Source organism: Corticium candelabrum, chromosome 13 (assembly GCF_963422355.1).
Source record: "Corticium candelabrum chromosome 13, ooCorCand1.1, whole genome shotgun sequence".
In the NCBI taxonomy this organism is placed as follows: domain Eukaryota; kingdom Metazoa; phylum Porifera; class Homoscleromorpha; order Homosclerophorida; family Plakinidae; genus Corticium; species Corticium candelabrum.
In genome coordinates this window covers 753,340-768,572 of record NC_085097.1, presented here as the reverse complement: position 1 = coordinate 768,572, position 15,233 = coordinate 753,340, and the positions used below count along the sequence as shown (strand labels likewise).

Below are 15,233 nucleotides of genomic sequence, written 5' to 3'. Positions count from 1 at the left end.
TATCTCTGCCCCAATAACCTCCTGAGTCAGCTTGCATTGTAAATTTGTTGGAATTTACAATAACTCTGTAAGATCTTTCTCGTCACCACAAGCTTCATGCAAAGACATTAGTATTGATCTTCTATAATCTTTGGAACTGACCAAAAGATCCAAAGCAGGTTGAAGGTCAGGATAACAAATGGGTAACTCTTTTATTGCATAACCCAAGAAGCAACAAAAGCAGGACAAAACACATAACGACATGAAGTCATACCAAATCCACCAAATTTGACTGGTAGAGTGGCCTGTTTCCAGGAACTATCACGAATATTGCTATAACCCATTAAGAAGGAAAACTTGTCTCTAGTTATCATATCTTGAATCTCAGCAGCAGGTTTGAACAATTTGGGGAACGTGGACCGTGCTAGATGGTTCGAACGAGGAACATGACAGTATCTCAATAGTAACACTGCGCTCTGCACATCACCCAACTCCTGCAGCTGTTTGTAAAGTTGTATCCTGATTCCGCGTATTGACAACAAACATTAGACACATACTCATTGTTCAATGGGAGCACCAAGAATAATTGTACCATCAGAAGATACTGAAACCTTATTAGAAACAGATTCAGAGGATTTTAAGTAGGAGAGTAGATATCACACTTATATGTAGAATTTTAAAGGCCTGTGCTTGAGAAAGCAAGTTTTAGAACTCCAGGGAAGACAAGACTTCGTTTTGCGATTCCGCCAAGAAGACATCATTGAGGAATGCAAGAACCTTGACAGACTGGAACATGTTCTGCAACTCAGATAAAATCGAATGAATGCCAGTTGAGAACAAATAGGTCCCAGTGGGTCTCCTTGGTGAATTCCTTCCTCTGATGGAATAGTAACAATAGAATTGCCCTGCTGATAGACCAAAGAACTGCTATGAGAATACATCAGACAGACATGAGGATAGATGTCTGTCTGTCTGTCTGTCTGTCAAATCTTTATATTTCATACATATGAACTATTACAAGCTATAGATACGAAAGTCCGATATATATCAATTAGACCCACACGGGTCTCTACAAAATTATCAACTTAGGTTGCATGCAATTGGACACTGTATAAGTCACTAATGTCATTTTCTTTGCTTCGTGAGCAGTTCATCTTCTGGATGAGAACCTTTACGTTGCACCTTTGGAGAGCTACAGCGAATCTTCTTCTCCGGTAGCACTTGAAATCTTGGTCACTGTTACCAAGGTCGATGTTTTTACTTAGTTGAGATAATTGAGACAGGAATTATTGTGCTTGTCTCCCCCAACAACCGAAGTTTTCCGTAACTAGAGGCACGAAGTTGAGGCATAATCCACCCGGCAGGACCATTGACTGGTATTTCTGGACTTTCCTGGTATTTCTGGACTTTCCTGGTATTTCTGTCTGTCTGTCTGTCTCTGTCTCTGTCTGTGATAGAACATTTTGGGAGGTGGGGCACAAAGGCAGAGAATTTTTGCAGCATTTGTCACAACAGTCAGCAAATCCAGAAGCCAATTTTAATGCTTCCATGTTCATGTTGTATTGGAGAAAAGATTTTCTACAATTCTGCAAAGATGCAATGCCAAAGTTATCCTTAGAAAACTTTCAAAACTGTCACCTAATCATGGTGATTTAGATAGATTGTTTGATTTTGACATTCAAAGTCAAGTCCTTTATTTAATGACTTTGTTGTTTGCAAGGACTGATTTGTATTTAAAACCCTAGGATATGTACAAGTAGAATGTGTTTGAGAATATATTATCTGTCTATCTGTCAGTCGGTCTGTCTGTCTGTCTGTGTATCTGTCTGTCTGTCTGTCTGTCAAATACATATATTTTCATACATTGAAACTAGTACGCTCACACTAAACTGTAAAACAAACAAGCAAACCCGCAAGCCCTATGCTAAAACTAACTGCTAACGTCTGTCTGTCTGTCTGTCTGTCTGTCTTATTTTGTTATTGAACACAAAAAGCAAAATTTTACAAGAACATTATAGGCAAAACTGCTAAGCTAAATGTCCATCTACTGAGACATACTGATCGAATACTACTAAAAGTCTAATGAATGATGTTCTGAATGTCATTTCATTCAGAACACCAGTCATTAGAGCATTCGATCTGTCTGTATTGAAACACAAACTTTGCATTACATTTCTAACACTAAATGCAAACGAGCTACTGTCTGTCTGTGTGTCAATTCACATATTTGCATATTGCAATTTGCTAGTACATGCTAAATATTGTCCAGCAACACAGTAAAGCAATTAATGAACATCTGTCTGTCTATCTGTCTGTCTGTCTGTCTGTCTCTTTGTCTGTCTGTCTCTTTGTCTGTCTGTCTGTCTGTCTGTCTATCTGGCTGGCTGGCTGGCTGTCTCTTTGTCTGTCTGCCTGTCTGTCTGTCTGTCTGTCTGTCTGTCTGTCTGTCTGTTTGTCAATACATATATATGTCTGTCAATACATATATTTTCAAACATGAACTACGATACAATAGCAATAGCCGCTAATTACTTGTGTCAATAAAATGTTCCTAAAGCAACTGCATACTAGTAACTACATAAAGGGACATAGATGTCTCTGTCTAAATAATTAAAGAGCAACTTTTGTCTGACTGTCTGTCAACGTTCTTCACTTGACAGCTGATCTTCTTTGATAAAACTTTAGCATTACAAGATTGTAGAGCAACTGATAAGCATCGCCTCCAATAATTCTTGAACTGGCCTTCGTTTTTCTTGCCAAATTCGTCAACCAATTTCTCGGACAGTTGATGGAGGTACTTGTGAGCCTCCCAGCCCCAACACCCAAAGTGTTCCAGTACTAAAGGAATCACTTTTGTGTGTCCTCCTGCTACTAGTATCTTGTCCTTATACTTTTTCTCTTTCAGTTCTTCTCTGGCTTGTGCTGCAAACCCATCTTGCTCTGCTGCTCTTTCAATTATGTCTTGATTCCAAGGGTGAGCCAGTGCAATATCAAGATCATAGGATGTTTCAATGCAAGCATCAAAAACTGAAATGTCTGGTCAGTCGTTGCTGTTAGCGTAACGATCTCTTAACTCGACATGATGAGAAATTGAAAGAGTTCTTAAACAATCAGCGCAGACGCCAGTGATGGCGTTGTGTGACCAAACAGGGCCACCTCCTGTTTTGCAAGTAAGGAGGTGAAAACCATGTTCATCAAGCCTTCGACCACATTCACACTGCTTTAAATGAGACGACAGTGGCATACTACAACCCAACCTCACACATGTTGCCAAATGGTAATCACCAGAACTAAGTGCAAACTTTGTGGAAGTGGGAATAGCATCCAACCATGCCCCTGCACCCCTCCTTTGCAGAGATCTCAGATGGGCCTTATCTCTCATAGATTCCAATCCTTGTATAAATGTTGAGAGTGTATGCTTGGTACGCTCCAAGCTTAGTTTGCGTTGGAGATTTTTGGTGTCACTAAGGATGTCTGCTAAAGAATGGTTGTCAGGAATAGAAGACTTTAACGCTATGCCCATTCTTCCTTCAAATTGGCAGACCAAAGATGTGTCATTAGCAATAGACTATCTGTCTGTCTGTCCATCCGTCTGTGTCCCTCTGACTGTCTGTCTGTCTGTCTATCTCTTCATATATTGTCATAATGGATGCTATTACAACCAAAACCATTTTAAAGTTCCAGAGATCCAATAGGGTCAATACACGTCGCAAACTAATGTATGCAACACTGAGTATGATAGTTCTTTACATTGCTAGAACTCATAGATAAAAGGCGTGATAGTTTCCTTGCAATAGTCGTAGCATTGCAACGTTGTATCGTTGTGGAGAATGGTTTCACCAGTAACACATGAATTCTTTAGTATTCTTATTCCCATCATCATCCATCAACCTGGTTGGTAATTCCTGTAGGTATCTGGTGTCTCGTTCTCCCTAATGGCCAAAATGCTCAAACACAAGTGGAACAAGTGTCTGTCTGTCTCTCTGTCTGTTTCTTTGTCTGTCTGTTTGTCTGTTTTGTCTGTCTGTCTGTTTGTCTGTTTTGTCTGCCTGTCTGTTTGTTTTATCAACTTTACATCAGACACACACTAACAAGTGAGTGCGTAGAAAACTACAGTGTATCCTCACTTGTCCTACTCTTGCACATCCAATGTTCAGCATCTTGTGCGAATGATGTCATATTGGCTAGCGCAAGTGTTGTGACTGTGCTAAATCTCCGTGCTTTCCGTAGACAATTTTTTGGGATGCGGTATGCATATATCTGTTTACATATATCTATTGATATGTTTGTGTGCTCATGATTGACCTGCATGTGGTCTTGCTCAAGTACTTTAACTGGCATAACATGAAGTTTATGTGATTGTTGTTTTTGTGTGTTTGTGTTTAGCTGGTCACATGTTCTGGTGCATATAAAGAAGGCTCACTTAAAGTAATAAGAAATGGCATTGGAATTCAAGAGCATGCATCTCTTGACTTGGAGGGCATTAAAGGTTAGACATGTCATGTGACTATCTATTATCAATTTTAGCATTTAACTTTCAGCTAAGATTGTTTGTCAGAGCTCTTCTTGTCTCTGTTTAGAAACTGTGTGATTGTCAAACATAATCTGTATAAATGTGATGTATGTTTGATAAACAGATAGTTTCTTGAAAAGTCCAGACAAAGTTTTGGCTAAAACTTTCTGTTAGGGCACGTTTACACGTACTTGACATTTACATTAGTATTAGCATTAGCATTACCGTAAAGTGAAAATCAGTGGTAGTGTGAAAGCCTGTTCACACACTATTACAAAGTAGCAGGCAGTGTTCTATGTAATCAAAAAGAAAGAAGACTATGATTATTGCCCTGCTCATACTGCTGTCTTAAAAAACCAATTTTTTCACACTTACCGTTTGTGCGGAACTCAATCTTTGGAGTTGTCTACCACCGACTACAGTCTACTTGTTGTCAGGTGCAGGTGCATGACATTGCCCAGTAGGTAATCTACAACTGGTGAAGGCTGTGCTCTCCATTTCAGTACATGAAGCTGTTCATGCATGGGTGGATAGTGACTGGTGTATTAAATGTGAAAACAATGGTAAATGGTAAAGTGAAATAGAGGTAGGAAGTGACATTACCATTGACATTCATATTACCATTATGGAAATGACATATATGTAATAGGTGAGAACAGTGTAACACAAATGTTATGCAAACGTCAACTGTGTGAGAACGCGCTCTTAAATTGATGAAATCAGTTTTTTCTATTTAGTGTTTGAAATTAAGAGGTTTAGACTTTTGTTGGTAATGGCAACTGACATACTGTGCCTGGCAATTAGATCTTGCAGGGTTAGTCACTACATTTGTGCATGAGATGGGTGACTAACATTAGTGACTTCACAGCTTGGGTCTTAATCATTAATCATCTTGATGTTCTGTACAGTCCGTCAGCCAAGGCCTGGTTTTGCGGGGGCGAGGCTAGAATTTATTTTTTCATATCCGGGAGCTTTCCACCTTTTTGGTGTGGTTGCGTTTGGAAATCTACTGGAAAGAAGGACACTAAGACGAAGATCACGGCGTTTTTTCATCAGCAGCCTAGTAAATTGTAAAGAGGGCATGTGATCGCGTTTTACTGCATTCTAAAATCTGGTGTGCATCTACAAACACGGGAGGTTTCTGACCCCAAACTTGACTCACTGTGCAGTAATGGGAGTAAGAATCGTCAAGTAGAAACCACGGTTCTGCGCCTCAGCAGTCTTATAAGGTGGGATATCGCTACTCTGTTGAGATTTCTTTGTGCTGCGTGCTGTTTTCAATGAGTTACGGTATTCCTTTACTTCTTTGTAATATGAGTTCTTGTGTTCTCTTGTTCTGTTCTTCTGTAACTTTATCAAATTGATTTTCGAGTTTGTTGATAGTTGTAAGTGTTCTGATAATATAAGGAGTCATAACTAGCCAAGGGGATTGATGTTGAAGAGGTGTAGAGGCTGAACTGTTTGTTCATGCATTATAATACCTACTCTGCATATGCATCTGATATGGGGAAGAGAAAAAGTGTAGAAACTGTTCATCCTGGAAGAGATTGCCAGTCTTGTGCTAGATGTGGCACCACTGCAGAGATCCAGAAAATTGAAAGAAGAGTTGAAACAGTGGGTAGTGCCTGCTCTTGAAATCAAATCAACCCAAACTCTTGCTTGTGTCACAAATATGAACAATAATCACTCATAGTATTAATTATTATCAAAATATCACTATCACACGACCATAAATTTATCAGAGAGACTCTTACCAGAGGAATAGTGAGTAAGTGTACTACAAGTATATGCAAATGAGATCAATTTTCCAATAATATTAAATAAAGGCATGTAACTGCAGCTGATTATTAATAGATACAGTGTAGTTATTAAATTAATTGATTAGTTGACTAATTGTTGCACAGTCAATATATACTGTACTAGACACGTTCAGTAGTCTAATTTGTTGCTGTGATACAGACATGCGTTGTGTATTACATCAGACAATTCTATTCAAGACATATCAACATCTAATTAGCCAGAAGCTAAATAGTAGAATACACTAGCAAGTAGTTTGACAACTTGTACAGTGTACAGTAGCCTTACATTTACAGTCACTGCCGATTCTGGCATTAGCATCAGCGGTAATGCAAGGTGATTACAACAAGTGGCATTCATAGATATGAGTACACGGTCGTCTCAAAGAATCTAGTTTTCTGACAACACCGTACGATGATAGCACGGTAGACAAGCTTCTAGTGAGAAAGGCGTCTAGTGGTGTGTCGACTCAACGATGTTGCAGTGCGTGGTTGAGTTGCCACTTCCGGCTTAGCATAGCGTTCACCATGCAACTTTCCTCTCCCCAAACAAGGTCTCAAATCGCACTGTTGACTTCGCAGGTGTTAGAACAACGAGCCCGTATGTCACACTATGTAACACATGTCTTCCAGGACCGCCGAAGAGTCTTAATCTTATGTATTGCAATAAAATGAGTATTTCGCCGTGGCGGAGCACGTGAAGCTATATGCGGGGGTGCGGACCGGCACGCTAGAAAATAAAAGCGATGTCCAACGGGACGTTGGCTGACGGACTGTGTAGTAAACTTGGCACGAGACTCTATATTGATGTCAGGGTAGACTTTGCTTGATTTGACTGATATGTGTTAGTCTGATTGAGATGTGATGTATGTTAGTTGAAGCCTCTCTGTGTGATGTGCTTTGGGATACATATGGCTACCTATAGTATCTGCAGCTCAGGATCACAGATCTTAGTTTCCTAAGCTTTGAAGCATAGATAAATGGGGTCAGTTGTTTGTATCTGCTATTGGAGATGTCACCCATTAAATGTTGTCTTATTGCAAGTATCAGATATCAGATACTGTTCAGATGGGAATATGAGTATAACAAGATTTTTGGGTCAAACGTCTAAAAAAATTGCTCGGTTATTAAGTAAACTAGCTCACTAGCTTGTTCTCCACACGGGCAGATTAGATTATTATAAGTTAATTAATTTAACAATGCTGTTTGCAAATTTATGTTATTGCATGAGTATCCTGTCCTGAGAATTTATCATTAAGTATATCTTGTTCACATGCATTTGTACTCCATTCTGGAGAACTAGCAGCGGGACAGAATTCTCATGAAGGATTTCATTCAGAGTTATATCTCGTTCAATGATATCCCGTTCTGAGATCGATTATCTCAAAGTAGAATATAGAATATATGCCATTACGGATCCTATTAGATAATATCCCATTTGTCATGATCAGTTTGAAACTCGTTATCCCATTGAATACAATGATAATTTATGTAACCACCAAGAAATTAGAAGCAAATCTCTTGAATTAGCTCACTGTTTGCTCTCCGAAAACGTCGAAGCGGTCTGAGAATTCATCAATATTAATTATTTTATAATATAGAGGAGAGCTTGTTATCCTGTTGAAGACAAATGATAATTTACGTAGCTATCGAAAAATTAGCAGTGAGTTTTCAATCTTCGATTAGCTCACTGGTTGCTCTCCAAAAATGTCAAAATGGTCTGAGAATTTATCAATATTAGTTCATTAAAGTATTTTTACATGCATTTGTAGGTCGTTTTGAGTAATTAGCAGCCGGACAGAATTCTCATGAAAACTTGTATCTCGTGCAATTATATCCATTTATGAAAAATTAACAGAAATCAAGCATCCCATCCAGGCAGCAAAATCTTTGAAGTCACTTGCAGTTACTTACTCAACCATATATGGCTATACACGCGTGCTGAATCTTGCTCTTCTCGCGTTTTTCAGTGGAAATCGGCACACTACCTGTAGTGCTTGGTGCAGGAAACGTGTATGTTGGATTTGGTGCAAATGCAATCAGAATTTGGAGAGAAACGCAAGCGTATGAAGAGCGGCTTCAGTCGGCATGAAATCGTCAATCTTCAGAAGCGTTGCGAAGGACGTCGATAGGTATAGTCCACACAGGACTTCTGCGGGCGTGCATTTGAATGAACCGGAGAGTGTAGCGTTTGCGTCGTCAAAAAAATTTATGCAGGGGTCATTCCTGCATGTGCACCTTGGGTTATAAGTGTGAACTTATGAGATACTCCCTAACAATAGGAAAGTTACACTGTATTCATTGGTATCAGAAGTTTTCCAGGTCTGAGGTCAAACATGTAAGGCAGGAAATTATTGGGGTTCTGGCCCCTTTGTCCACACAGTTTTTATGGCTATTATGTATGATTACTGTATAGAGTCAAAAATGAATGCTAAGATTGATTAGTGTAATGAAAACTTTGAGTGTATGAAATTAATATTTCTAAAGCTAAGTCTTAGATCAAATCACAATAGTATTTACCCAAAATAATGTGCGGCATTTATTCGAGGTCAGTGTTTGTCCGTGACACTTATTTGCCAATTAACAAGCAGCATGAGAGCAGCGTTTAGTAACAGTACGGGATTTACCTGATGACTGAGCACCTTTTAGGTGTTTGGCCCAAAGATCTTAATATAGTCTCTCTCTGATGCAGACAGCTCACATTTTTCTTCAACTCAGGATAAACTGAGTTTGGACGTTGCATACGCATATTATTAGTTTGCTATGTAAAAGCTATTTGCAACAAAATTGTTGCTCCGTCATTTGAGGAACATAGATGGAATATACTAGGTACAGTAATGTCTAGAACAATACAAAAGGAGCAGATGTAACAATAGCAAACTGCACCAGTTGTTGTGAGATAGAAAACAAAATGATCATATTTGAAAGCAAAAGTTGCTTGGTGGACTGTAGAGAGAACGCGCTTGAATACGTTGGCGATTTGACCCATGGACTATTCGTGAAGTAGTGCTAGTTGTGAAGCACATCTAACAGTAACTGTTGATTGGGGGTGTTCATGCATAGGATATTTTGTGTAAATGCTAGTGGTGCAATAAGTGTAGCATTTCAATTACGATAGCAGTACTGTTAATAAAAGACTCATTGAATGTATTTGTTAGTGTACATAGTCTACAAAGACAGTCATTATAGCTACTTTCTTTACTGTTCTATTGTGAGTTGACATTAGAGAGTGAGGTACACTAAATTCTGTGGATCATGCAAATGTCTTCACATTTGTCAATTATGCTTTGACCATCAAGAATTGTAGGTTAAGTTGGTCCTCCTTTGACTTGTGACTTACAGGTATTTGGCCACTACGATTGTCTTCCTCTTCTGAGAATGTTTATGACAATACTCTAGTTCTCACATTTGTGGGTCAGACAAGGGTTCTCACTTTGTGTGGCGAAGAACTAGAGGAGACAGAGATTGATGGCTTTGTCAGTAATGAGCAGACTCTGTTTGCCAGCAATGTTGTTGAAGATCAACTACTGCAGGTTGGTGACCAGGGGTTTCCCCAAGATTAGTAGTGTTGGTGTGTAATTTAGTTTCATTAATTTTAAAAATAATTTTGGGTGTAGCACGTGATTGAAAGTTGAGCAAAATAAGTAGCAATACTTAGAGTTACTCAATTAATTGCTTACTAAATTTAGATTATCTCTCTTGTTTACTTTGTCGCTGACTCAATTATATTACCGCAAGTTAACAAGTCCAAAATACTGTTAAATTTCTTCATCTAAACAGATATTGATTAAAACTTTATTTTAATTATTTTCTAACTATTAATATCTAGATGTTTATCCTTAGCTATTCTTTTAGGTTCATTCAATTCAAAGTAGTCAGATATTTTGGATCTTTGTTTTGCTGACAGCAACAGTAGGAGCCTGTGCTCAATACACTTTCTAAAAACCACGTGTTGATTATTATTGCATACTTTATGTGCATGGCAACATACGAGTTGACAGTGTCCCATTGTGCATGTCGTATGACGTGTGATATATGCATGCCTTGTGATATATGCATGCCTTCAACACATGAATTAACTGATAACCACTCCTACTAAGATAGGCAGTAGCAAAAATAATGTCTACATGCCATTCTTCACGTTTTTCTAGCATAAATACATCTTTCATTTTGCCTGTACATATATAGATACCTAATGGACACACTCTAAAAAAGTAGCATGGCAAGACGGCCTGAGGAAACGCCTGTATACTATGGACCAGTGTTGGGCAGTATCAAAATTTCAATGACACTTCAATATTGTCGTCATACTGCATTATAAGTTTTCCTGTATTTTATCCGGTTTCCCCAGTAACTGTACTGTGGATGAGTCTAAGTCGCATCAAACGAGTCAACTCGCACACTGTATTACTTTATAGCAAAGCTAGCAGAACATCACACACTTGTCGCTATTCAAACACACCCCACACTCGTGTATGCATTGACTTATTACATTATGCTACCTATATAGATTACACTGCATCGTTTACAGCACACTATCTATTTACATTACAGTACAGTAATGTGTTTCTTGAAGAGTGACAAATTTGTTCTACACTGCTATGGACCTAACACAGCTTTGTTCCGACCAGTTACAGACACCCAACAAGTACATGCAACATGTTTCGCATTTCATGTACACACAGTTTTCGCAACACAGCAGATGGTTGTGTCACGCAACTGTGGTTTCCATTAGCATCAGGAATAGATCCAAGTGCACCGAGACAGGAGATTTTGTCAGCTTTGATTTGCACGCCTAGATGCGGCTGACAGAATCTGAGGAGCCGTTTTCTTCCTGCATGCTACTCGCAGAACTTTCACCAGACTCCATTTGAAGATATCACACATGCACAATATGACATGCCACCGAACCAAATATGTCTGTATCACCTGAATACTGTGACTAACTAGAAATACTGGTATACTGCCTAACACTACTATGGACTGGAATTTGATTATGAACAGTGAGTTGTGTTGTATAGGTTACTCAGGCAAGAGTGAGGCTCTTTGACAGGCAGTCATTGCGGATGGTGAGGTGAGCAATCGCAGTTGCAATGTTTTTATAAATTGAAGTTGACACTACCTTACACACTGTAGCTTGATACATGTTATCTTAAACTAGTTTAGTCGCTAGAGCGGACACGCTCCAAGTTGCATTAGGTAAGTGGTCACTTAGAGCAGTAGCAAATGTATTGGAGAGCTTTCCGTGCCAAGCAAATATAGTTGCTCACGCTAGATGATTGCTGAGAGGTGGTTGCTTGTACATGTTATAAGAATTGAACCATGCAGTTAATTTCTCACAAGTCAAACTGCAGTAGGCAATGCTTACCCACAGTTTCCTACAGCAGTAAATATGATGGTTCCTGTTTGTGCACTTCTATGACCGCTGTATTTCCTTGTTTTGTAGCCCTGGCTGCTAGTTAGTGTAACATATTTGGGGACCTGGCGGGAAAACAAGGTCAACCAGCAATACAGGGGCGACAGCTACTGCATGGTATTTACTATTGTCAACAGGTGCCTGTTTAAAGCGACTACATTATTCGGGAATGTCATGATGACTATTTTTAGAGTACAAGTGTTTTGCACTGAGTCATTCTTGATAATTGAGTTGTACGGTTGACTAGTGCTTAGTTGTGTAGCGTTTCATATTTAGATATACCATAGTGCCCAGCAGTGACAACTTGTAAATTGGAGGAGTCTACTTGCATTATGCAAGCCATATGAATTCTAGACTGTGTATAATGTAACCATGAATACTGATAAATCTCCTAGTCTGAGTCTGCATGATAAACTATGTCAGAGTCATCTGTATCGATGCAAGCTGTATTGACCACTAGTAGAAGTATGTGTGTTTGTCACGTGTTATGGGCATGGACCGGCGGCACTTATTTCTGTTAACATTTCAGGACCCGGCCTAAATAAGACCAGCAGCAATACGGAGCCCAGCTACGAACTAGAAACTGCAGTATATTTTGACTGCATGGCTAAGAATGTAAAGGCACGGCGGATGATCAGATAATTATGCTTGCAGTGTTTGTTTGAGATCAAAGCAAAGGTGTTGAAGGATGTAGCAAACATAGTTGGACAGACAGACAGGCAGTCAAACAGACAGGCAGTCAAACAGACAGGCAGTCAAACAGACAGGCAGTCAAACAGACAGGCAGTCAAACAGACAGACAGACAGACAGACAGACAAACAGATTATTGAAGGAAGCGTATAGCAGTCCAGTTTTAGAAGTGTAATGCAAAGTATCCAGCAGAAGACGTCTGGCTTAGTAGCAGCAAACCCAAGCAAACTTTTGACTTTTGAGTTTTAACAGAGACAGTTAGGTCTCTTTTGCTCGACTGAGTGTGCTTGTTGTGTTCTAGTTGGACAGTGTGAACTGTTGTATTTAGCATATGCTTGCTATTTTATGTAACTTCGTGTATTAAGACCTATCTGTTTGACAGACAGACAGACGAAATGTAACATGAGGACCTTGATAAGAAAGGTATCTACACTGTCCGGAGACAATAGAACTGCTGACACATTTTGCAACTTAGTTTTGTTTTTCCTTTTTATACCCAGGGCATTTCGTGCTTTGTGGGATTAGTTAGTTGTATACATTGTATGTTACATAATTAGGTCATAGATACTGTTCGCACTGGATTTTAGCACCTAGCATCAAATGTATTACAGTAGACCCTCGCATATCTCACCCTTGCATATCCGACTTTTTTCACAAAGTAAATATGATGTCACAAGCTCGTTTGCACAAGCAAGGTGACAACGTGCAGTGATGGTGACGAAAGATATAGAGGCTTCTAGGATTAGTTTGGGGATTGCAGTTTGCATATAGTACACATATTACGTCTTCGTGCAATCATTTTATCATTAGCGTATTGTTCAGACCATGTACATACTGGGACTCAAAAAGCAGACTGAACTCCAGCGCTCAGTTGAAACTTGACTCTTCACGTATCCGTTCTTTTCACTTACCCAACCTCCATTCCTCAAAGGGGTCAGATATGTGAAAGTCTGCTGTATAGTGAAGTGTTTAATAATATATGTATTTGCCAGACAGACAGACATTTCATCTTTGTATATAGGTGTTAGGTTGGTTGATAACGTTATAATGGCAAATAGTAAATGTTGCGGTGGCATGCATTGAAGGATCCATAATCAGGAGTGTTGAATATTTTGTAATGCTGTGGGGGTTTTCTGTTTTTGTTACAGTGAATGGCAAAGTCTTTCAGGTCGCAATATCAGTGTTGTTGCATGCAACTCAACACAAATTGTTGCAGCAGTTGGTTGCGAACTCTACTACTTGGAAATTCTTGCTGGAAAGTTATCACAAACAAGGTGGCATTTACTATGTGAATTGGTACTGTAGTCTATTAACAAGAGTTTATGTTGTTCCATGTGTATAAAGAGGAATAACAGAGCTTGGCATTATGTTTTCAGTTTGTAAGAGAGACTATATTGTGTTCGTTATTATTTCTCTTCTGACAGTAGTGTCTCTAAGTACATGAAATCGTTTTTGTAGAGTGTTTAACAATACTTAAGCTGTGTGTTCCATAGTTATGGAGTCATAATGAGCAACTACACAAACAACCCTGTATTAACCCGAGGAGGGTTACAGTAGTTCGTCTGTGGACGGACAGACGACAGACTGACTAAGGGACGGGCAATTGGAATGCAGCGCGCGAACTCATTGTTATCGCTGATGTTAGCATGCCAGTCAATGTCGTTGCATGCTTCCAAGATGTCAACAATCCCACGTATTAGTCCATGCCAGCCCCCTTCTCACGCTCTTTGTTGGCTCTGACTAATTGGATTCAAGGTAGAGCCGATGAAGATGTAGTGCTTTAGTGCTTCTTTATTTTAGTTCTAGTAGTTTGTACTTAATTTTGAAATAAATTTCAAACATTAATTTTGGCTTTTTGAAATAAATTTCAAACATTACTTTGGCTTTCTTAGTTGCAACTACTGAAATGTGCAGTGCTATAGCAGACAAAGCATAAATAGCCATGTTACGTTATGTGAGCTGCTATTTTCTTGATTAGATTGTTTATCATTTGAACAACTGTTTGTCACAAATCAACTTAAGGCAGGTTTACAATTTTGACGCCAACATCGACATCAAGGTGTGACTAGAAAGTGTGAAGTTGACATCAACGTTAGTGGTAGCGTTTTGTCTGGTTCACAATATTTTACAGCATAGATCAGATTGTTTAGAGCTTGAGTGCATAACAGCAAATATGAATGAATACGCAATCCTTCTTTTACTGTGTCATAGTGACAAAGATAACGAGGGGGATATTTAGCGACACCAGAAGCAAAGGCAATTTCACCAGCTTTTGCACAACTGCGACTACATGATCACAATGGTGACTTCTACTGGATTTGCCAACACAGATAATTTCACACAGATTCTACCAGCAATTCTTCTATTGTTGTTGATTCCCGATGGTTTTGGATCCTGGATACTTCTTGTTAATTGGTCAAAAGTGACCACGTGGTTGTGGTTGACGTTTACCACTTTCGGTTGCTTGATGCTTTAATAGACCTTGTTTTATTTCAACATCAACATCAACATCATGATGGCGTAGACACCTGCGGTGATGATGCTGGCATGTTCACAATATTGATGCCAGCATTAGCATCAGATGTTGACAAGGACATAAATGTCAGCATCAGACATTGACGAGGACATTGAGGTCGGCGTCAATATTGTGAATCCGGCTTTACAGTCAACTCCATTTTTTATAGAGTAATGTGAGGTCAGTCCAAACAGGGGCGTAGCGTGGCATGGACTAGACCGAGCTATAGCCCATTGTTTGTAGGTGTGGTTATAAAATTATCGATTGCAAATAGTGTGAGGACCAAAGCTGTGTATAGTGTATATATACAGACTTGGACAAAA

General features: G+C 39.2%; 1 protein-coding gene across 1 annotated transcript in view; it reads left to right on the top strand.

Moving 5' to 3' along the window:
- The window catches only part of LOC134189196 (DNA damage-binding protein 1-like), a 32,204-nt gene that overhangs the window by 12,586 nt on the left and 4,385 nt on the right, over positions 1-15,233 (top strand). Inside the window, exons 7-10 of the mRNA XM_062657437.1 lie at positions 4,366-4,468; positions 9,631-9,821; positions 11,310-11,362; positions 13,544-13,669. Coding sequence (XP_062513421.1) covers positions 4,366-4,468; positions 9,631-9,821; positions 11,310-11,362; positions 13,544-13,669 — 473 coding nt within the window. The remainder of the gene's footprint in view (positions 1-4,365; positions 4,469-9,630; positions 9,822-11,309; positions 11,363-13,543; positions 13,670-15,233) is intronic.